The 24591-nt window shown below is 36.7% G+C and overlaps 1 protein-coding gene across 1 annotated transcript in view; it reads right to left on the bottom strand.

Annotated features, from left to right (window-relative positions):
* Positions 1-658: 658 nt before the first annotated feature.
* IL23A (interleukin 23 subunit alpha) overlaps positions 659-24591 on the bottom strand; it is a 39419-nt gene continuing 15486 nt past the window's right edge. Inside the window, exons 2-4 of the mRNA XM_044083669.1 lie at positions 22375-22467; positions 15414-15560; positions 659-1932 (exon numbers count right to left, since the gene is read on the bottom strand). Of these exons, the coding sequence (XP_043939604.1) occupies positions 1759-1932; positions 15414-15560; positions 22375-22467 (414 nt within the window). The 3' untranslated portion in view covers positions 659-1758. The remainder of the gene's footprint in view (positions 1933-15413; positions 15561-22374; positions 22468-24591) is intronic.

Below are 24591 nucleotides of genomic sequence, written 5' to 3'. Positions count from 1 at the left end.
CACACCTCTCACACTTATATATATATATACACTAATTCCACACACTTATAGATACACTAATTCCACACACAAAAAAACTGTGGATAAAAAACAAGCTTGTAAAAAAGAAAAGAAAAAGAAAATCATTCCCAGTGCACACATTAAAAAACCCACAACAGTGATTTCCTGTGAAAAACAGTCATTGATGAGTTCCCGCACTCGGCTGCTTCTAACTTCTTTAAACTTGATAACTACTAGTGAAGCTTTCTTGGACTTACAACTCTGCTTAGTGCATCTTCTTTTCTACACTTATTTATTTACCTGACTTGCAAATTATGGACCAACATTTAGCTGCATCATAAATTACAGTTTTGAGACCAGGTGAATATCCAGCAGACAGGGACAATTCATCAGATTCAAGCAGATACTCATTTGGCCTAAACACAGCTACTGCTCAATTTATAAGCAATAAATGTAATTCACACTTTATAAAATTCAAGTCAGAGTTTTTATTTTGATTTAAATACATTAGGAAGAATACTGCTCCCAATACCATGTATGCAAACATGTCACAATAAATAATATTTAATATTGTACAATAAAATATATAAATAATCAATAAATAAGTTTACTTAGAACTTTAAATAGTAAATATTCTGTTTATGCAGTGTTTTCTCTGTCATCCTTAATATTTTCTAGTATTCACAGAAACCATAAGTTCAAATATTTCTTATAGCATTTTTAGCAATCATTTTTAAAGTTATTACTCTTTTCTATGGGAACAGAGCCATGCCGCCCAGAGCTGCATCATATTAATAAATATAAATTGAAACACAGTAAGACATATGGCTTACAATGTACTTGTGTAGACAAAAACGTGGTGATTCTGTTAAAGCGCTTATGTGTTAGTGTGTATTAAAATTCGGTGTGGCTTTATTACATTGACTGTTTCCTTTCTTCATGCCTAACAATTCTTTTAAGGGGAGGCCTTTCTGAGTATATTACAGAATTAATAATAATAGTGAAACGTAAAACGTTGGGTGCAAAAGGAAGTTTTTTTGTTGATGGACAAGGATCTGCAGTTTTTTTCCCTTTACATGAGATCATGAGACCCTCTAGGCCAATTAGCCTTATCTTCCCACACATCTTATGTCCTTATGATGTGGGGCTGTTATGTACTGCAGTTTTCATGAGTGTGAATAAAATGTCATTTGTACTGTTTCATTTTTAGAATGTAAGAGTATTCATGTAACAGTTTAAACATTCTTCTTCTATTCATGAAGTAGTAGAGAAATACAACTTCAACAACAGTAATCAGGGCTTCACATGTTCCCACATTTCTTGTGTAAAGTTGAGAAGGAGCTATTTCTTTGTATCACTGAGAGTACAAATTCTGACAACAAAGGAATGCAGTCAAAATGTAATCCATCACAGTAAATCTAACCCATTGACTTTCTGCCTATTATTGGTTGAATAACTATCTTTTTTCTCTGCCATCTGAAGATTGACTATAAATGTCTAAACTGAAAGGTGGAGCCTGTGAACACACAACATCAGACTTAATTATGCCTTATTTTGTTTCTTCTGTTTTTACTTTTTATAAACCTAGTAAAAAATAAATATTAAATAATACTAGTAAAAATAATAATAATAATTAGAAACTGTTATCTTTTAGTTTACAGACATCAGTAGCTGCCATGTTATAATTTAATGAGATACTTCACTCTCAGCTGCATCTTTGTTTCATAAAAAAGTCCAGTATAGAGTGTGTTGTTTATGTCATTCTAGGTCATGCATAGAGGGATCACCTGGGGTGAAGACACGGGCCACCATGGCAGAGAAGGACTGAAGGTTTCTCACTGTTATGTTAGGAAAGTATGTCCATTCCCATGAGTATTCCATATTGAAGTTGTCCATAAAACTCTGCAGATTGTCAGTTTGAATGCCATGTTTCTGAAAAATACAAAATAATAACAAGTAAGAAAAAACGGAAATAATATTGACTGTAGAGTTAGAAAATGTTCTGTAGGCATATTTGTAAGCAAAGAACACATGATATTGTGCTGTAGTCCCAGTCATTAGGTACATTATTATGCATTAAATGCAAATGCATCTGATGTGAAAAATTTAATTATTGTACTATAATGCTGCATTCTTAACTGCTAACAAAGTGAGAAAATGCATTTTAAAAATCTGCACACTACATTTTGTGGAAAAATAATTCTATTATGACACTCATTGCCAACAGTAGTCTCCATTCTGTCAGCTTGAATAAAACATAAGGGTATATTGTACATCTTTTTATATGGAAAGTAATTTGAAGTCAGCAGAGTGGTGCAGTAGTTAGCACCATACCTCTAAACTGTCCAGAACTGTGCTGAATGTCCAGATTGCTCACTCATATTTTTGGTATGTTCATCATAAAATTTCTGTATTTTGGCAAATTAACGACGGAAGTCACTAAATAATGAGATACATTTGAGTTTCAGACTTGATATCATTCAGAAAAAATGTATGCTAATGCAACACTTGTTATTCGTGCAACTTTATAAGCACAGTATCTAAAATTCATCTGTGACTGTGGCCCTTTGCCCACTTTGTTACCATTACTTTGGGTTTGGCCCAGAATTCTTCCAGTGAGAGATTGAGAGGTCTGGTTAGCACTGCTTCCTCACTGCACTTGATTTCCAACTTTAGTTCTTGGCTGAAGTACCATCTCTGTGTGCACTCCCTGTGTCTGTGTGGGTTTTCCCTGAGTGCTCTTGTCTCTTTTCACATCCCAACTATGTACTATAGGTGAACTGATGATCCCTAAACTGCTCGTAAGTGTGTGTGCCTTGTGTAACTTTATGTGTATATGCATTCTTTAATGGAATCCAGCACTCTGAATGACTCTGTTTTAATGCCTTGCATCCAGTAAGGGATGGTTAAGGCTGTTACTCTCCTGTGACCCTGAAATGAATTAAGCTGGGAAAAAGGGAATGAACAAAAGTGAAACATTAAATTGTTATCTAATAGTTTACGTTGGTACCATAAACATTACTTTCTGGAAACTGATTCAAAACTTTAAACCTGTCAGGCTGCCTTTTGAATGGGAGGATGTTAGAATTTCACCTGAACATACCTAACCTTCAATAATGCATTTAAGCAATTTGGGTAAGCTGCGTAGCCATTTTACAACTCCTTTCTGAATAACATGAGTTTGTGTTGCTGCCTGCTTTACTTATCCAGTTTTATTATTTTTTCCCCTTCCGGCAGCTGATGCATCAGCGGCTACCAGCTCCTCTCCTCATTTACCAGGTCTACCAAACCCATCTTACCCTACCCTGGGCTCAACCCAACCCATGGTTGGGACTGTGAGTATACTGAAGATGCTGATGTGGCATCATACTGCTGCTGGAGAAAGTGTCCTAGCCTCCACCATCTGCAGAGCAAACCAAGCTGTAAGATTGTTATTGCAGTAAGCCTAAGCTGCCTCCCTCCCCACAAAATGGTGAGCTGATGTTGGGCACTCACTCCAACCCTCTTCCATTCTACTTATTAAACATGGGTCATCTGGGTTGCAGTAAGGGCTTCATCCCTCAATGTCAACAGCCATTCATCCAGTTTTATCCTTTCCCCCAGCAGTCAAGTTGTGTAATATTGGTTGTATAATGCAATAAAATGAAAGTTCTACAGGCTCTGTTATTACAGTGCTCCTACTAAACACATAACAACAGAAAGTATAGTTTTATGAATGCTCACCATTAACAATAGATGTGTGATTTCATGTATACTTTTGCAGTGCTGACTTTTGGGTTATCAGCCCTGCAACAGCTGACCTCTAGTTTCAAATGTTTTCCCAGCAGCACCCATTTCCCCACTATATACCCACTGGTAAATCCTTTTGCCATTCATGTATCAACCAACCAGTAACTGTTGTCTGTTGCAAGGGGAGTAGTTATTAATCTAATATGCAAAGACTTGACCTTTACAATGGAATTGCATTGTTGGGCAGTGTCAGTTGTGCAACAGGTAGACCACCCGCTTTTGGTGCAGAAGGCTGTAGGTTCTATTCCCACACCAGGTATATTGATTGCCAACACTGCACTAAGTGTGCCATTCTTCAGATGAGATGTTAATCCAAGACCCCATCTGCTTGAGTTGGTGGTAGCTCGGGTGGATATAAAAGATCCCAAGGCACCTTTTATATTATATATATAAAAACACTTTATAATCCCAAAATTCTGAAATATCGAATTTCAGAATCCCGAGGTTATAAAGTTGAAAGCTTAAAACTCAGAAACCCCAGAAGCGCGAATTTCAAAAATCCCGAAATATGGAGATGTTGAAGTAGAGCTTCTGGTGTTGCACTGTGTGAATGGATAGCTGGAAGTTCAGGTAAGTATTTATGTTTAAGGGTTTTGGTTAGGGGATTTAGTGTGTGTCAGTGTGTTTTGTTACTGTGATGTGTGTGCAAGGGGAATGTAGCTTGTATGGTGGTGTTTTCATGTGTTTGTCTGTGTAGTGCAATCTTGGAGTTAGTATATTTAAGTAGGGGGAGTATATGGGGTGCAGCCCCCTACATGGGGGTGCAGGAGGGCTTGCCCCCCTTCTGGTATGTAGTGTAGATGTATGTGTTTGTGTGTGGGGGGGAGGTGTGTGTATGTGTATGTGTGTGGTATATAGTTAGTACAAGAGTCGTGATTTTGAAATTCATGCTTCTGGGGTTTTGGGATTTTAAGGTTTTGGCTTTATGATCTTGAGATTCTGAAATTCGATATTTCATGATTATAAAGTGAACCTATATATATATATATATATATATATATATTTCTCTCTTTCTCTCTCTCTCTCTATATATATATATATATGTGTGTGTGTGTGTGTGTGTGTGTGTATACGTACACAGATTTATACAAATGTTTAAATTAATTTTCATTTTCATGTTTCTATATCTCAAACTAATATTCAGACTTTCACGTTTCTTACTTCAACCCCCAATTCTTTCTCCATAACCATATAACCATAATCTAAACTTTGCTGATATTAATGGTAATATCCAGTTTCCACTACACATATTTTCATTAATTCTTTCACTCCATAGTTACCCATGCTACACAAAACATTTTACCAACATCTAATTTTGTTTTTATTTATGCTCTCATAATAACCATATTCAATCATAACCTTATTTATGTTGCATTATTCTTAAAATTTGCCCCCAAAATATACATATTTTAAACCATATTTTTAACTTCCTCTCATTTAAAAAAATGTTCTCTTGTTTCTTCTTCACCACAATGCAAACATATTCTTTTTGTAAAGCATATTTGCTTTTACCAGCAATTTCTTTATCCCTGTCTCCATAAAAATATCCTGACATTCAAGATAACTACACCGTTTATTTATTCAGTTGCTATGAGCTTTTCTTATGGAATATTCTCCCATGGATTGACACAGCAATATTTTCTCATAATTTTTTTTACCATATTTTTTCTATTTTCTTCCACTTCATCAAGCTTTACTTTCCACATATTTATGTTTTGTTGATATTTTCTGTTTCTTCCTTAGAGCATTTTTACTCTTTTAGTATTCCTTATTGGTCCCATAATTCCTTGTATTTATGTTTAAACACTATTGTTACATTTTTTGCATTTAACCATTTTAAAGCTTTATATAAATTTAATGATGCATCATGTAGTATTGGATTAATATTATACATATCCATTATATCCCACAATATTTGTTGTATTGAATCAAATACTTTATTAATATCACCTACCATAAGTTTTATATCTTCTTTCTTGTTGACAATATAATGTACTATTTATTTCACTATCATTAATAACTCTTGACATCCCTTTTCCTTTCAGTCTATATATATACTTTCCTCAATTATGTATTGCGTCTTATTCTCAAATATTTTTGGTATTATTTTTATAAATACCTTTTAATCTGTATTGTTTGCACGATTTGTCTCAGTTTTTTATCTTTACCTTTACTCCTTTTTTTCCGTATAAATTTTAATATTCCACTTGTCAAGTCTTCATTTAACCAGTCATTAAACATATGTAATAAATAGTCTGCCAATCTTCTATATTTTTATATATTTCAAATTCACTTCCATCCAGACCAGCTTCAGATTCAACATTTAGTTGTTTAAACACCTTTTTCTAGTTATTTTTCAAATTCTTTGTTTGTTCAGAAAATATTTTTACTTCCCATATCCATCCACTTTGCCTTCTTTTTCTTACTAAACATTTCTAGCACGTAACTTATAACGGTTTCCATAATTTGTTGATTTTTCTTTAAGTTCTCCTCTTTAACTTTCACTTCTCTCATCACACTATCCTCCTTCACTATCTTACTTAAATATAGCGATACCTCTTCCTTTTTATATAATAGTTCTTTAACTTTTTTCTAGATTTCTCTTATAAATTTATTTCTCTCTCTTTTGTAATATTGTCTATTATTATTCTCTAAATTGTCCAACATACCTTTAAATGTTTCAGCTTTCTTGTTTTTTTTTTGCCACTGAAAATAACTTTATTTATATTTTCTCTTAAAGGTGATCCACTATTCAAACCAACTATTGTAAAATGCTTTCATAGTAATATCATCCTTCCATAATTGAATAATTACTTCCTAGCCTTTTCATTACATTCCCCTTTGTTTATTCTTTTTATACATTGTCCTACTCTTATATATTCTTTATTATGATACATTTATATCCATATTGCTAAATGATCTGAAAAGCCTATTATGTTACTTTGTTCTTCCATCATACGTATACCTTCTGAAACTATAAAGTAATCAATTTCTGTTTTAAAGAACCCTTCTATATGTCCATGGTTTTCTACTCCATCTAACAAGTTTTCCATATTTCACTTCTACAATCCCTTTAACATCTTTTCCTCTTTTCTTTTTATTTCCCCTTAAATCACTGTTCCATTTCCCTGTAATTATAATACACGTGTGTACAACATAATCTAATATTTTTGAAATAAGTTCTCCCTTTCTTACATTTCATGTAGGTATAGATAGCTATGATTCTATAAATGTTTTCGTGCAATCTTAAATCTACAACTGTTAATCTTCCTAGTTTTTACTAATATAACATCTAAAGTCTTTGCCACTGACTTCCATATTGCTATTCCTAAACACTTTTCATTCCCTATGTTCCATATTATCCCCATCCCATATATTTTGTGCTTGCAATCTTTCTTCATACATCAGAAATCTTATATCTTCTAAAATAATAATATCAACATCATGTTTGTTGCAGCATTCTAAGATTCCTATCCTGCTTGTTATGTTCTTCATACTGCTAACATTAACTGAAAGAAGCCTTAAATTATTCCTTTCTCTATTCCTTAGTTAGAGGATATCTTCTTCCTCCTAAATTACTTTCTTTAAATTCATATCTGCTACCAATTTCCTTTCTTCTTTTCCATTATTTTAAATATTCTTTTTTATGTTTTACTGTTTTGTCAATGGAACTTGTTTCCTCTTACTACTTTCCAACTTATGTTTTCTTCATCACTGGCTTCTGATTCTTTCTCTTACTATCCTCCATCATTTTTTTAATATCTCCCTTTTTTCTTCTAAACTTTCATTTATTTCTATCTCCTCTTCTTTTCCGTGTTGCTCTTTATCATTACTATGATTTACCATACTTTGTTCATTATTTTTTTCTGTACAGTCCACCCACAAATGTCCTGTTTTTTGCATGTATAACATTCAAGTTCACATTCCTTTACTTTATACCTTGTTTTACCACATATATAACATTTCTTTTTGTCACAGTTACTAATTAAATTTCCTTCTATCCCACAAAAAAAATATGTGTTTGGTTGCTCCCAATATTTTACAACACCTTTATTGCCTTCAGTATTTATAATATTTGAAATATGTGTATTTTTTTTTTATTTTTAAAATAACATTACAATCCCATCACCCTGTCCATAAACCCCTATTGTCATAAATTTTTGAAATGTCTATTACTTCTTTGCAAACAGTTTTTAAATGTTCTTTTAAAGTCTCTCTTTCAACTTCTGTTTGGAATTGCACATGTATTTTCTTTTTAGCCTCTCAAAATGATGCTTTGATTACAAATTAATTCTATGGATTGTTATTCTGTCGTTTTTTCATACTCTGATAATTTTTTTTCTATGCCATGTACAGTTTCAGAAAAATGTCACAAAATATTTATAGGTTCATAGGTAGGTACTAGACTAGTGGCCCTAGCCTAGCCAAAAAGGTACTCTGGTTTTCACCACCCAAGAAAATTATTTTACTGTGCCCCTGTCAAGCAGAATCACAGAAGTGATCCCTGGGGTGAATTTCTTATTACCCATCCAATCATCAAGATTTTTCTTGAAGAGTGCTAATGAGGAGCTCGGTTTGACATAGATAGGTAGTCTGTTACAGAGTATGGGAAGTCTCCGGGACAGGAATCTATCCCTCCAGCATGTTCTGTTTATTGTGGTGAAAAGGTTTAGGTCCCTAGAGCGTGTAGTTGGAGGGATTGGGATTTTTTTAAGTGGAGCATGTCAGCTTTGGGTTTGACCTAGCTTTGTATGTTAGGCAGAGATCGCCTCTGAGTAGGTGATATGCGACGGAGTAAAGCTGGAGTTTTTTTAGATGGTCTGCATAGGGCATCTGTTTGAGGCCAGTAATCCTCTTTGTGAGGTATTTCTGCGGCCTTTCCAGTTGTTGTAGATGTCTTGTGAGGTACATACCAAAAGGGGCTTTGTACTCTATAATGGGTCTAATGAGTGATGAGTAGAGAACAGTGACCTCTTTTTTTCTGTCTGAGAAACCTTTTGTGATGAGGTGTGCCATGTAGAAGGATTTCCTGACCACTGTGGCAATGCGATTATCAAAGGAGAGACTATTGTCCACATGTGTCCCAAGGTCTCTTATCACACTTTCGGTGTTAAGTAGACTACCGCCTACGTGGTAGTTCATGGGTACACAGTTTTTACCAAAGGGGATGACAGTGAACATTTTGGCATTGAGCTTGAGACCATGGCTTTGACATCAGGCATCTGTCTCAGTGAGGCCCTTTTGTAGGATGTCCACATCATTAGGAGTTTCGATCATAGCTCCTAGTTTTCAGTCATCTGCGAATTTAGTTAGCCAAAGACCTTCTGTGTTAGTCTGAGAAGTAGATACCAAACAGGAAAGGACCCAGGACTGAACCCTGTGGTACTCCACTTGTCACTGGTCTGAAATCTGATTTGGAGTCTGCTACTTTCACAGTGTGGGTTCTGTCAGTAAGCCAATTGGCAACCCATCTTGTGACATTGGGATTTATAGCTAGTTTATTGAGTTTATCTATAATTCCAGAGTGGGTGATGGTGTCGAATGCCTTGGCGAGATCTAGATAGACTGTGTGAATCACCTTACCCTCATCTATTGCTTTGGTGACTGCTTCAAAGAAGTCTATCAGGTTTAGGAGACATGATCTGCCTTTTACAACCCGAACTGTGTGGGGTCCGAGTTTGGAGATCTCCAATGTCTTTGTTTATGAGTTCCATGATGATACATTCCATGGCCTTGCAGACCAAGCTCGTCAGGCTAATGGGGCGGTAATTCCCAGGGTCTGTTGTGGCCCCCTCTTTGTGGAGTTGGATAACCGTCGTGGTGCACCATTCAATGGGCACAAAGCCTGAGGTGAAGCTATGATTGAACATGGTACTTAGGTGGGGTGCCAGTTCATTCTGCAGTTCATGTAGAAGGCAGCCTGGGATGTTGTCAGGTCCCATGGATGCTGTGTTTTTGGCTTTGGATAGTGATGTTTTTACCTGTGCAGCCATGATTACAGGAACTTTGCATTCTTCCAGAATAAAGATGGGCCCTTTAGGGGGTGAGGGGGGGTAAAGTTAGCACTGAACCTATCTGCCAGGATGTTGACAATATCAGTTGGTTCTGTATATTTAGTGTCATTGTGCTGTAACTCAGAGCAGATCTGAGTGTTCCCACTGAGATTCTTGACATAGCTATAGAATACTTTGTGGTTGTCTTTAGAATCAGTGGTGATTTTGTTTTCATAACTAGCTTTGGAGGATTTTATGAGGGATCTCAGCTTCTTACTGAGGCTGACCAGGGAGTTCCTCTAATCGTGGGATTTTACTCTTTTTTTGCAACAGTTTCTTTCTTTTGTTGTAGAGTTTGTTTATGGCAGAAGACCACCAGATTGGCTTCCTTTTTTTGGAGGATAGCATCCTGGTTCTGTTAGTAATAGCACGATCCATGCACAAGTGTAAGTGCTTATAAAGTGCATTTGTGTAGGATTCAGCAGTCATACCTCCATTGCCCATCTGCATGGGTGTCGTGAAGTTTGCCACTTCTGTCTTAAGAAGCGTGAAGTTGGCTTTGGAGAAATTTTTTACGGTAGTTTTCCTAATGGGGGGTGGGAGTGGGATGTGGATGTCTAGAGTGATTAGCTTGTAGTCGGATCTGACCAACGAGGAGGTGACCTCTGGTGTGGAACACCGGTCGCCCATGTTGGTGATGACCAGGTCTAGGATATTGCTGCCCCTGGTGGGGGTGTGGATAAGTTGATCCAAGGTGTTGGAATTGATGAATTCCAGAAAATGTTGAGCAAAAGAGTTGGTACACGAGTAGTTTTCCCAGTTAATGGTGGGGTAGTTGAAATCACCCATTATTAGGGTGTTGGGTTGTACCTTAATATTTTCCAGTGTATCAAGAAAAGAGGAGTGGGAATCCTGGGGCATGGTGTGGGATCTGTAGCAAGCTACAATCTGGATTGCTGTTTTGCCCAGAGTTAGTTGAACTTGGATAATCTCGGATGCATTATGCTGAGCAACTAGCTTGGAGGTGTGGATATCCTTAATGAATATGGACACGCCTCCACCTTTATTATTTCGGTCCGGGTTTGGTGGCCGAAAGGTGTGGTATGAATTATAGCCTGGTAATACAGGGGTGCTCTCTGGAGCTTTGAACCAGGTCTCTGTCACTGCACAGATGTCGATGTTCTCCATTTTAAGGAGTGCCTCGAATGAGTGCATTTTGAGGTTTAGACTTCTAGCATTGAGTAGCATTACCCTCAGATTTTGCTTGCTTGTACCTGTTATGGTGGTGAATTTGTCATTTGAACCTTGCCTAAAAAAGGCAGTATAGGGGTGGCAAGAGCCTTTGCCAGTATTCGGAATCCCAAGGGTGACAGGTGCAGGCCATCTCTGGCAAAGCAGCATGGTCTGTCGATCGTGTCATCCCAGGCAGACAGATACTGGATTCCCTTAGAATGACACCAGAAGCTTAGCCAATTGTTGAAGTCAATCATTTTATCCTTGTACTGTGGTATCATTCTGGGTGATGGCAGGATGCTACATAGGGCTAGGGTCATACCTGCCTGGGCTACAAGATCAGAGAGCTCCTCCATGTCTCTTTTCATGGAGGAGCTCTCCGATTTCTTTGTTAATCAAAATGAAAACTCTTACCTCTTGTGTTTTCACTCCCAATGGTAATATTAAATTGTCCCATACCTACTTTGTATCCTTTCTACAAACTTTCTATTTTGCATGTTCTTTTTTTATTTTCCTTTTCCTAATGTGTGTAGTCACCACTATTTCTGCATATGTTCTCTTTAACTGTACATTAGCTTCTTCTAATCTTACTTCTGTGTTCTTATCCTGTATTTTGTCCATAGTATCCCTCCACAACACTCCATTTTTCTGGCTCACTTAAATTAATTATATTTTTAATAAATCATCCCAAAACTCTCCCAGTTGGAGGGTTGTAACTATACACTCCTGTCTGCTTGATTCGACTGTTTTGCCAAAAAGCTGTTTCTGAGTCAATAATTCCAAATTTTCTGCACCTTCTGTATCCTGTTTCCTTGAGGGGGCATTCACCTAAACTCCCTTCATTGAGTCCTCCATCTCGCACACCATCCTCCCAACTGCCACTGCACTAGGAATTAGATGTGTGCACAGATCTGGAGCTAGCACTTCCACAAATATGGATTGTAAACGATTGTAGAGGAAGTTCCCCAGTGCCCTGGATAAATTTCCCCTAGTAGTATAAATACCACCTCAGGTCTTCCCTGAAGAGAAGCTACCAGCCTAGTGGGAATAACCTGATCAACAAGGGATAGATAGTTGTTTTAGGTGGTGCCATACCAGTCTAGCACTTTACAACAGGTTCAGATCGAGTCTTCACTGTGAACTTTATCATTTCTACTAACAAAGAAGATTCCTGTTTTAGATATTAACAGAGTTACAGTAATTGTGTGTAGCAGACTCTGACAGCATGTACCCTCACTGCCCTTAGGGAAAAAAATCTAGTATCGACAATACCTGCCATTTGCTTTGCAGACATTCCAAAGTACTTGAGGTCCCATTATACAAGTACCATAATAACTACAACAGCCTACTTTATATTAAGGCAGGAATAGACAGGGCTATATTATATAAAAGGAGTCCAAAGACAGACCATTCTTGCTTCCGTATAAGACAGCAGGACAAGCAATAGAACAGAACATGATAAAACCTAACATAAACCAACCAAGCAAACTTACCAAACAACAAATTCAGCTCTGAAAAATCTAACATTAACTAACCATTGTAATGTGTCAAGCAACAAACGCAGCTCTGTAAAACCTAAAATAAAATAGCCAATCTAATTTATCAAACAACAAGTGCTGCTCTGCAAAATCTGACATAAACCACCCAAGCAAATTTATCAAACAGCAAATGCATCTCTGTAAAATCTAACATAAACCAGCCAAGCAAACTTATCAAGCAACAAATGCAGTTCAGTAAAATCTAACATAAACCAATCAAAGTTATCAAACAAATGCAGCTCTGTATAATCTAACATAAACCAACCAATCTAACTTATCAAACAACAAATGCCGCTCTATAAAATCTAACATAACACAATGTAAAGCTGATCTGACTTCCTTATTAGCTGGGTTCTATAAAAGCATATAGTTGTCAACTATCTGGGTCCATCAGATCTATCAATCCCTCCTCAGAATTCTGATGGTGCTGAAAAATGAAAAGAAGTAAACCTTTTCCTTTAAAGACCTGACTTTAGTGTGAATGAATGATGTATAGGCATAACAACACAATCATCATGGAAAACCTTGTAAGGGGAGAGTATGTCAGAGTTTGCAAATCAGAAAAAGTGACAGATAAAAAGAACATAATTTCCATATAAGGTACTTCAAGTAATCTGAACTGGAATGTTTAGAATGTGATTTGGTCAGCTGTTTCAAAGCAAAATTTATGTATCAAGCAGGAAGATTTTTCCTTGGAGACCTCAGGTGCAAAAAACCTGTAAGAAAGAGCTTTGTCATAGCCTAGATGCCAAAGACTAGTCTCAAGGAAAGCATACTGCCAAGGCAGAACAGTGGGCTTAAAGAGAAGAATATGACAGACCTGAAGCTTGTAGGTGGTCTTGAGTAGACAGAACAGATGATAGGGCCATCTGTAAATGGCAAAGATTCCTTTGGTCACACCAAAGAACATTTTCCAAAGAAACAATATTTCCTTGTGGTAGGCATTCTAGTCTCTTAAATGATGCATACCACCCCTGCAGAAACAGCTCACTACTTGAGGCTAAAATGTTTAGGGAGGACATGGTCCACAGAATCTGAGGTAAGTAGTTATGGTGCTGATCTAGAAAATGAGGAGCAAATAGCAGCCCTGCAGTCTAAAGGCCAATGAGTCAGATTCATTATTGGGCACATGCTGGAAACAGGCTTGAAGTTAGTGCTTACATATTTCTTGCCACAAAATGAGCTCCTGAATAAATTCCAACAAAATTTGTGGTGAGTAGATCCTGGTGGATTAGCCTCATCCAGCTCCATGCATAGCTCAGCAGGCAGGGAGACAATGATGACCCAGTGGATGTGGTCTCCCTGGATGGCTTTGTGATTTGCCTTATATTGTAGGTTTCTTGAAAGGTTGACAGAGGCAAGAGTGAGTAGCAAACTGTGAATGGGTGGATAAATGGTTATGATAATGGAAAACAATCAGTGCGGTATCACAGGGTAAAAAAAGGTGACATGGGATATCACACAGGTAACAGTCCTGGGGTTATCCTTATTTATTAACTGTATCTATGCATTATATACATCTGTGACATTGGTCGTGCATGAAAAACTGTATCAGTTTGACAGATGACACACAAGTTGGGGGTTGCTGTAGATGAAGAGGGGCAAGCGTGAATTGACACGAAGGAGGCAGAAGACCTCTCCTAGAGGAGAGACAGGGAATATGATATGGGCACATAAAATACTAAAACTGAAATTGTGATATGATTATCCTGGCAAGAAAGACAGAGCAGTAATGAGGGGCATTTCCAGCAGATAAGGGGTATATAGATTACCCTTGATATGAGAAAGTAGTTGTTCATAAAGAAGGTGGTTCACAGGTGGAATCGCTTAATGGAATGGGTGGTAGAAGCTAAGATGGGTAGGGTCTTTAGGGCAACTTATGATTCCTTTAGGATTGGAATGTTAGTTGTAGTACCTGGGAGAATAAAAGTACTAGTAGTCTGTTCCTGCTGACTATTTTTTATTGTGTGATGTCCTAAATACTTCAAGCTGAATAGGAACACACAGATCAGATAGAAAGGTCCATATAGATAGATATATATAGAGACGAAAAAAGTCAATCTAACATAGGTGACAAAATAATATTAATAACATTATTTTCCTGCTCTGGGACAAAATCTAAAAGCAAACAAATAAAAATATGAAATAGTGCTGTCAGTATTATTGTCATGTTAACTTTTTTTGGGTAGATCCATTTTATATATATATATATATATATATATATATATATATATATATATATATATATATATATATATATATATATATATATATGTATCATATATATATGTATATATGTATCTATATATATATATACACACACACATAACACATACACACACACATTTATATAAAATGAAGGTTCTGCCCACAGCTGTCCTGTAAATCTGTGTTTTAATACACATGGACAGAAATGTTTAACTACTCTACACTACGTCTGGCATGTGTATGGAAGGGCTGGTTATACAAAGTATATCACTGGATGGTCATTCAGAAAGGTCATCAACAGTGTTGACCAAATAACTTCCTGTCACTCTCCTCTCTTGTCTGAAATGATGTAATGCATTGTCCATCGTTATTGTGACACCACTATTCTTCCTGATTGCATCAGAGGACATGATTTACTGTTACTTACAGAAAACAATATGCATGCTTTCCAGCTCTCCTTTGCAGTAATGTTCCTGCTTGGTGCAGTCAGATTTAAAATATAGGGAACAGTACTGTCTTAAACCTTTTGCTTCCACACCACATTAACAGTTCAATCTAGTACTAAACCTAACTAATGCCAGGAAACAGAACCCAGAGGAGGGTATCAGCTGACAGGAGACAAACAGTTTAAAAGTAAAACACAATCCTGAACCTGTATGTGTTGGCCAAGTTTCTCCATGATCTCTTTTGCTGTTTTGACATGGGACAGATGGCTGTTGTCAAAGCCTTTTAGGAGATTCTTCGCACCAAGCAAATTTTTGTAGAACTGCAGGATGAGCAATATCTTTTTCAAGCATTTCTGAAAGACAAAACAAAGTAATGCTTTGACATAATCAGTTACATGTGACTCCATTGCCCTAACCTTTGTAATTTAGGGAAAAAACAAATTGTGACATTGAGATTGGAGATTGACAGCGGATATGGAAAAACTATTACCTCCTGGTATCAATGAGAATTTCTTTTGTCTGCTTCTTTAGTTGTTATTCAAGAAAGTTACCTAAAACTAATCATTTTTGTACCTTTATGTATACAGCTAGGGTACTTCAGTGTGCAATGTGTAGTTCATCCCTTTGTGTGCGTGCGTGTGTGTTTTCCACTGGATCTCTAGTTTCCTCCTATATCTCAAATATATGCCAGCTTTTGATCAAGCAGTCCTCTAAATTATCCTTAGTTATATTTAGTATGTCACTGTGCACGTGTGCATATGTCTGTGCGCTCCCTTCCATTGTATGTATAACTTGAGCTGGATTCCAAGACTAGTTATCTTCCTTGCACCCATTTCTTGCTGGCAGAAGCTCCAACTCCCTTATATTTTTAAATGGATGAAGCTGGCACTGATAAATGAATGGGTGTGTAAATGAGTGATTAGTATTTGAGAAGAGCTCGGTAAACACGGACATAGCCCCTGGCCAGTGTGTATAATGATATGTTTACTAAGTGGGCTATTCTCCTTTCAGTCAGAAGACAATGTAGATTAAAATAAAACAAGGTAACTATTAGTATTGTATGTTTCAGCAGGAGCAACTATCAATGGATTGGTGCTACCAGCTGAGAAGTTATATCAAGTTCAAATTTTGTATGCCAAGCACAAGTTCTTCTTAATGGTCACTACTGTGTACAGAGTACTAAAAGCGTCCAGAAGTTCATATTAGTTTAAAATAATTAGCTACTTCCAATTATATAAACTGGAAGGGAACCAGGAAATAAAAAAACTCAGAGTAATGTATATCTCAGCTATTTAATTAAATGCTTTCGACCTCGTCTTCATCAGAATAAACTTTCATATTAAAAAAAAACTTCTGTTTTTATTGTGTTCAGACTTGAATCATGTGACACATCACATGACCTTCACACTGAAAACATTTTTTTTCTAAAAAAAAAAATACTATAAAATATAACATTTCATATACAATTCCCCTAGATTCTATTTACATTTTTTTAATCCTTTACTTATTTAAAATAACCTTGTAATTCACTATTGCATTTAATCCTGGAGGAATTACTTGCATTCGACTTTATTTGCCATTTGAGCTCCCTGTATTCCAATTCACTTTCACTGTCACCATTAAACTCTACTGGAACACAATCTTTTACACAAAACAAAAAAACTTTTAAAAAAGAACATTCTACTGAGTGCTTAGCTAAAGCGTTATCATGTTTTACTTTAATTGCATAAACATGTTCATAAATGCACTTTCAACATTCCCTATTTGTCTTACTAACATAAAATAGTCCACATGATAAACACTTTGCTACATATGCAGTATATGTTGCCTTAAAGTAAAATATCCAGGAACTGCATAATTTTTTTTCTTACAGTTGACACCAAAAATTAGGACCTTCAAATATATAGCTGCACATAGAACAATCAAGGCATTTAAAAGTGCCTTTCTTATTGAAACCATTGCTCTGTTCAACACTCAGACATTTCATATTTCAAAATATTTTTAATCTTCTTACCTCTTCTATTAATAAGTATCAGTTTATTTCCCACCCACTTAATTACTTCTTCATTTGTTGTTAATATCTTCAGTTGTTTCTGACAATATTTTTACTTTCATTAGTGTCCAAAGATTAAACCACCAGCATGTAAATAGCCCCATTCATTAACGTCTGGCTTTTTATCCATCGGAATTTCAGGAATAATATCTTGTATTAATCTTTGTGGATATCCTCTTTTATTAAACCTCAAATGCAAGGAATGAATAAAAGTAATTTCAGGAATGATATCTTGTATTACTCTTTGTGGATATCCCCTTTTATTAAACCTCAAATGCAAGGAATGAATAAAAGTATCCACCTATTCTAAACTAAATCTAAAATATCTAAAATTATGAAGGCTACTGAATGTGTCCCAGTTCAGGAGAAGGATAGACTTCTGTATGTGGTCTTAGCCAAGGATCCAAGCAAAGTTAACCTTAATCAGTAGTTATTATTCCACTGTTTAATTTAGGGTTTGGCAAAAAAGGCAAGAAGAGGAGAAGACCAATGTGGCACTACAGGAAAAAGAGAGGGTGGTGATTAGGGTAAAAGATGGTACATTAGAGGTGGTAGAGTGGGGTGGTGGAGGATATACAGTAAAAGGGGGCAAATAGAAAGGCAACAAAAGAATGGAATAAGCTAAAAGGAAGTTGGCAGAAGTGGTCAAGAGGGTCATATATATATATATATATATATATATATATATATATATATATATATATATATATATACACACACACACACACACACACACACACATACATACACATGTGTAATATATCTCTGTGTCGGTGTATATATTCCTCCCCAGGTTCATTTATTTCAAAATACCACAAGTATAATGAAAAGTAATGTTTAAAGTAATATAAAAGGTTTAAGAGAATGGTCACACAAATTGCACTACTTTTGTCAACATGTTTAAGAAAAGAACTATGTTTGCATATTTTGGGGGGCCAGGCTGAATGGTAGGTAGATTATGGAAGAATGTGAAAAAGGAGAGGTACTGAAGGAATATTTCATCCTTGTAAAGAAAAGGAGGGCATATTTGAGAGAGCAGTAGATAAACATTAGGATATATATGGACGATCTTTAAATGGATTGATTTCCATAAGGAGATGATGCTGAAGGACCAAGTGAGTTACCTCTCAACATCCTTAAAAATTCAGCTAATATGCTGGCATATCTCCTGACTGAGCTTCTTTCCAGTTGATCACTGACCTCTGAATAAGAGAACTAGAAGGCAGTGTGGTATGCATGGTTACTTTGTACAAGGGGGTGCAGGGAAACTCCAGAAAGCTGCAGGCCTACTAAATTAACATCAATGTCGGAGAAGGTCATGGCCATGGTGGTGCAGTGGTTAGCATTGTTGCTTTACAGCAAGAGGTTCTCCAGTTTGATCCTCGGCTGGGGTGCCTTCTGTGTGGAGTCTGCATGTCCTCCCTGTGGTCACGTGAAACTCCAGAAAGCTGCAGGCCTACTAAATTAACATCAATGTCAGAGAAGGTCATGGCCATGGTGGTGCAGTGGTTAGCATTGTCGCTTTACAGCAAGAGGTTCTCCAGTTTGATCCTCGGCTGGGGTGCCTTTTTTGTGGAGTCTGCATGTCCTCCCTGTGGTCACGTGAGTTTCCTCCGGGTGCTCCGGTTTCCTCCCACATCCCAAAGACATGCTGTAGGTGGATTGGACACTCTAAATTGGCCCTAGGTCTGAGTGTGTGTATGTGTGGGTGTGTGCTTTCTGTGGAAGGTTGGGTGGCAGGCTGGCAACTCAACACTGTAAAACTCCACTGCCGATCATGAGTGGACAGGTGATCCACTGTGGCGACCCCTAACCGGGAAAGAGCCGAAAAAAGAAGAAGTCAGAGAAGGTCATAGAGACAGTTCTAAAGGAAAGACTGGATTCTTTTCTGGAAATCTTAATTACAAAACTCTGGAAGGGTTCATAAACAGAAGACATCAATTAAACTTCATCTAGGCTTATAACTGTGTTACTGGAGAATTTGGCAGCAGAATACAGGTAGATGCCGTCGGGTCTACATCAGATTGTCGAAGTTTTAATACTTCGAATCACTAAAGATCGAACTTTAGTGATCGAAGTCTTAAAACTTCGAATCACTATAAAAGCGTTTTTAAAACAGAAAAAGAAAAACCTAAAGGCTGTAAACAGGGGGGCAAGCCCCCCCTAACACCCCCTGCTACTTAAATATACCAACTCCGAGATCGCATTTCAGGGCAATAAAGTGCAGAAATGGAAGATTTCCATTTCCTACACTGTAGCGCAATCTCAGAGTTGGTATATTTAAAGAGCGGGGGTGTGGGGGGATGCAGAAGCACTTACCCCCCCTGTTTACACCTTTTTTTTTTTAAAAATGTTTTTATAGTGATTCGAAGTTTTAAGACTTCAATCACTAAGGTTTGATCTTTAGTGATTCGAAGTATTAAAACTTTGACAATCTGATATAGACCCGATGCCGTCTACCTGGACTTCACCAAGGCCTTTGACATAGACCACAACATATTGCTGCAAGGAAAAGTGAAGGAGGGGTGTGAGCTCAAAGTTAAGGAAATTGCTTGTTGCATGTGTTCAAATGTTAGGACACAGAGGGGGAAGTGCTCAACAAAGCTGCTGATGATTTTAGCAGCTCTTCATACAATGAAGGATACAAAAGCAAAATTTTGTTATAGTCACATAATTTTGCATGGGTACATGCTGTATGGGAATCCCCAAAAACAAAAACAACTTTACATTTTTGCTCCTTTAGAATATCTCAGATAGTTATAGAATGCAGTAGTCCTGCAACTCAGATGTTACAGATGCTGCGTTCCATGATAAGCTTAGTACTTACATGCTTTGATTTGTAAATTTGAAGAGTATAGCCATTAAGGCACCTAAAACAGAAACGAAGGAGAAAGTTCTACAAAAACTTCTGGTCATATCAGTGTCCATTCTAAAAAAAGTCAATTAAAATGTTGAGGTTTGGCTAGTCATATAAATAAACCCAACAAACCTTCAGGATATAATTATTAAGGGGGGGTTGCTGTTCTTAGTCTTTTACTGACATCTAGATTTTGTAGGGTTTAGTTTTGCAGCCATTCAGAAGATGACATTTAATATGTTGATTACATGAACAGTGAGCAACAGTAAAACATTGCTATAATAGAAACAGTATAAAACAAATTGCATTTTTCTTACAAAGGTAGAAGCTGTTGGCAGCAATCAGATGGTCTAAAAGTTTGATAACACATTGCTTGCATGTGGACTTTGTAACTTCATCAGTCTTAGTGCAAAAGGGAAGAAGTAAGATGCTTGCATTTATAATTACTTTAGAATATGACTGCGTGTGCCATATTTTAACCTAATGCAGCTTCATTATTATTACATTTTTTAGTATCTTTTTCTCCCATTATGGATTTTTTTATATTGAGAAGAGTCATTGTCATCTGTTATTGGGCATGTGTAAGTATGTGCATTTTAAGAAACTCTGGTGACATGAGTATTTTAATTGAATATAGTTGCAGTGCCTAGAATGTTGTAGTTCATACTATATAAGTAAATCTCTAAAAATATTGTTCACACCTATCATCTATACTTAAATTATTTTCTTTTTATCAGATTCCTTATACTTCAGTATGCCTTTTGAGCATGTTTCTAAAGTCCAGATTCTAGACATTTTCATCAAAGCCAGGAACAAATAACACAACTACCATTAGAATGGCAGTTTTCCCATTTATGTCCATTTCATTTCCCATAATACATTAGGTGAGCCTCCGGCACCATTAGACACAGTAGCAGTGCACTCTTTGAACATAAGCTACTTTTCTTGAAAGATCATGCCGTGACACTCTGTGATGATTCTTTGCTCTTCTAACAAATGGAGACCTCCTGCCCATGGTTGATACATTCTGTGGTCATTCATTGACCTATCACCCCAGTTTAATTCAGGATGTAGTTTCAGTTCTTGGTTAGTAAAAAAATAAAAAAAATAAACACTATTCATGTAACCACTAGGTTAGATAGAATGTTAGGTAAACTGGAGTCAATGTACAATGATCCTATAACTGGATGGGAAACAGGAAATACACCCCTGGGATTCCACCCGTGTCCCTGCTGGACAGGGGCATCAGGTGCTGACTTGTCTAAACATGGGCTAAACTCTTGGCTAGGCTTATAAGGGCCTCGGGGCCAGTAGCCTAGTAACTTCATATAATCCTGTTTCTATGATTCTACAGAATGAGGAAGTCTACATGGTGTATATCTGTTGATATATACATCACATTTTCACATTCACAGCATTGTATATCAAGTATCAGGGATGGGATGGCTTAAGGGGCAAGTTAGCCAGATATCCCTCACACCTGTATTGTGAAAAGGTTTACCTTTGAAATCTTGAAAATCATGTTGTCGATCGGCCCATTGAGCGAACCGAAAGTCCGAATTCTGGATTTCCAACATCATGCAAGTTCGAAACTCAGCAAATCGAACAGCAGATTTGCCAAGTTTCGAACTCCAACGTTGAACACATAATGTAATGCAGGGGGGCAAGCCCCGCTGTACCCTCCACCCCCCCCACTTTAATATTCTAACACTGAAATTGCACTACAGTGGGAAAAGGGTCCATTTCCCAATCCCCACTGTAGTGCAATCTGCACCTAAAATGCCGAATCTGCAATGAGTGAATGTCATTGTGCTTTTGCTCATTGCACATTCAATGCATTTTTTTTTTGTATATATGAAAACTGGAAAACGTCCTTTTGCACAATCCAGTTTCACATGTATGCACTACACACATATAAAGGTAAACCTGTGAAAAATGCCCCTTTCACTTACATTTCTCATTTGTTCAGGATATAATTATGAAGGAGTAAATTCCTGATGTTATCAGGCTGGTATGAGCTGAGCAGAAACCATAGCTAAAAAATCATCCTACAAAATTATGTTTGTTGGCATCACACAAGTTAAAAAATGTATCTGATTTCCCACAACAACAGATTATATTGATTGGTCACCCAGTCCCCATTGAAGCTCAACTCTGGATTAAAACCCTTTATTGTAGTACCGTTTATTATTAATGAAAGTAATAATCACTTTAAGGCAGAATAAAACATACTGATGAAAAATGGCAGCATACATACCTCTTTGTTATTCCTTAGTGCACTCGGACTACATCTGTCATCTCTTGTAATTCTGGGGATATAATTGTTTTTGGCACGAATGTACAGTTTATCCTGTATGTCAAACAGCACAGCATTACAAACTGTTACTAAAGATATGACTACCCATTAAAAATAGAAGTATGTTTTGTGTCTATAGATCATTGCATCATTGCATTATTTTTATATTTCACCACACAAATATTTGGAAAATGCTTTAACATTATGAAGCTGTTAAACAAAAACCTAAAAGCTGTCTATCTGAAACAATGCCTCAGACCTGTAACGATGATATTCAGACACTTCATGATGGATAGGTTAACTGATACATTTTAATTGAATGGATGTTTCCAACTAACCTGTTGGAAAATGTATTTAATAAAATAGTGTTTTCTGGGAAGAAAATCTCCCAACATCACTAAATATCATTAACTAATAACAAGATCGCTGTACCTTTGGGAGGAGGTCTTTTTGAGAAATGTATTTAAGTAATTAATTTATCTACCTATATCTCTTTAAGGGGTAGTCTGAATTAGCCAAAGCCCTGATACTGTGGTGGCCCTCAGAGAAAAGCTCCAATTTACAATAATGGTAGAAACATTTACAGAGTGAAAATAGTTTCAATATTTACCTGGTGTAGTATAAAATTAGACATGCAATTTGAAATAAAAGACAAAAAAATATATATCATGAAAAATTATTTAGTAAAAGATTGTGCTCTCAAATACTTAGAAAGAAAAAAGAGAGGTATAAATTGTAGAGTTAAGTATGTAAAATGTCATAGTAAGGGAGTCTCCGCTACCTAATTATCATTATGTCAATGTATACAAGCTATTCCTTAGTCTTGTTTACACTGCCTGGTTTGTTGTATACAAGCTATTCCTTGGCCTTGTTCACACACTGCCTTGTTTGTTGCATACGAGCTATTCCTTGGCCTTGTTCACACTGCCTGGTTTGTTGCATACGAGCTATTCCTTGGCCTTGTTCACACTGCCTGATTTGTTGTATATAAGCTATTCATTGGCCTTCTTCACACTGCCTGGTTTGTTGTATACAAGCTATTCCTTGGCCTTCTTCACACTGCCTGGTTTGTTGTATACGAGCTGTTCCTTGGCCTTGTTCACACTGCCTGGTTTGTTGTAGGCTCAGTTGTACAAATGGATTCTTTGAAGTTCCATAGGTGTTTAAAGAAGTAACTGTCATGAAAAAGTATATTAGGCTAAAAAAGGGGATAGTGATTTGGGTGAGTCAGGTGATGTAAGGAGAAGGGTTAAGCAGAGGGAAAAAATGCAGGAAGGTTAGTGTAGGAAGAAAAAAGCAGAAGGACTAAGGTATCTGCAGTGGAGATGATTTAAGATAGGTGTTTGCAGTCAGTGTTAGTAATATTGTTAAATTATATTATTTTGATCAGAGTTTTATGTTTAATAAAAGATACCCATCAACCCAGTGTAAACCAGTTAAGTGTCTGAATTCATGGTAAGACAAATTGTAATTAAATGTTAAGATTGCAATGAAGCAATAATTGCCTTCCAGCCTCTTTGAAGTACACTGCGTTGGCATTTTGTGACTTTCTAGCACAGGAGATTCAGTAGGTTATATTTTACATTTCAAGCAGTAGTTGCACTCAGTTTCCCTTTTTTATCTCCTTTGTCATTTAGAAGAGAGAATAAAACATTATAAGGTTACACAAATTTTGGTAACCAAATGTATTACTAGTAGGAAATAAGAAAGAAAACAATACGTATCATCATTAAACTAATTTTCTTTAGCCTATTTCCCCCTTGGCACCACACACATAACAAGCTGGTTATGATTGGAGCCCAAATCTAGTCCTGCAACCATAGCTGGCCTTAGGCATAGGCCGACTAGATAGCTGCCTAGGGTGCCACTCTAGCAGGGGTGCTTTTCCAGTATTTATTTGTTTATTTTTTGTAGTAAAGAAATTTTTTTTTAAATATGTTGAATGAATACAGGAAAAACTGGAGAGTAAGACAAACTGTGAAAAAAGGAAGAAAAAAGTCATCTGGATGGTGTAGGCAGACCAGGATGGGTCACTGGGTGGTGGAGCCCTTTTGCCTAAGGCATCAGTTGACCAAAGGCTGGCCCTAACTGCAATGGACACTGTACTTTGTTGTTTTACTTTCATCTCTTCATTTTTTTACCTTTTGGCCCGGATCATAACTGAAGAAAGTGTAAGAA

The sequence above is a fragment of the Protopterus annectens genome, chromosome 9.part0 (genome assembly GCF_019279795.1).
Source record: "Protopterus annectens isolate FY-2018-M chromosome 9.part0, PAN1.0, whole genome shotgun sequence".
Taxonomy (NCBI): Eukaryota; Metazoa; Chordata; order Ceratodontiformes; family Protopteridae; genus Protopterus; species Protopterus annectens.
This window is presented reverse-complemented; position numbering and strand designations above follow the sequence as displayed.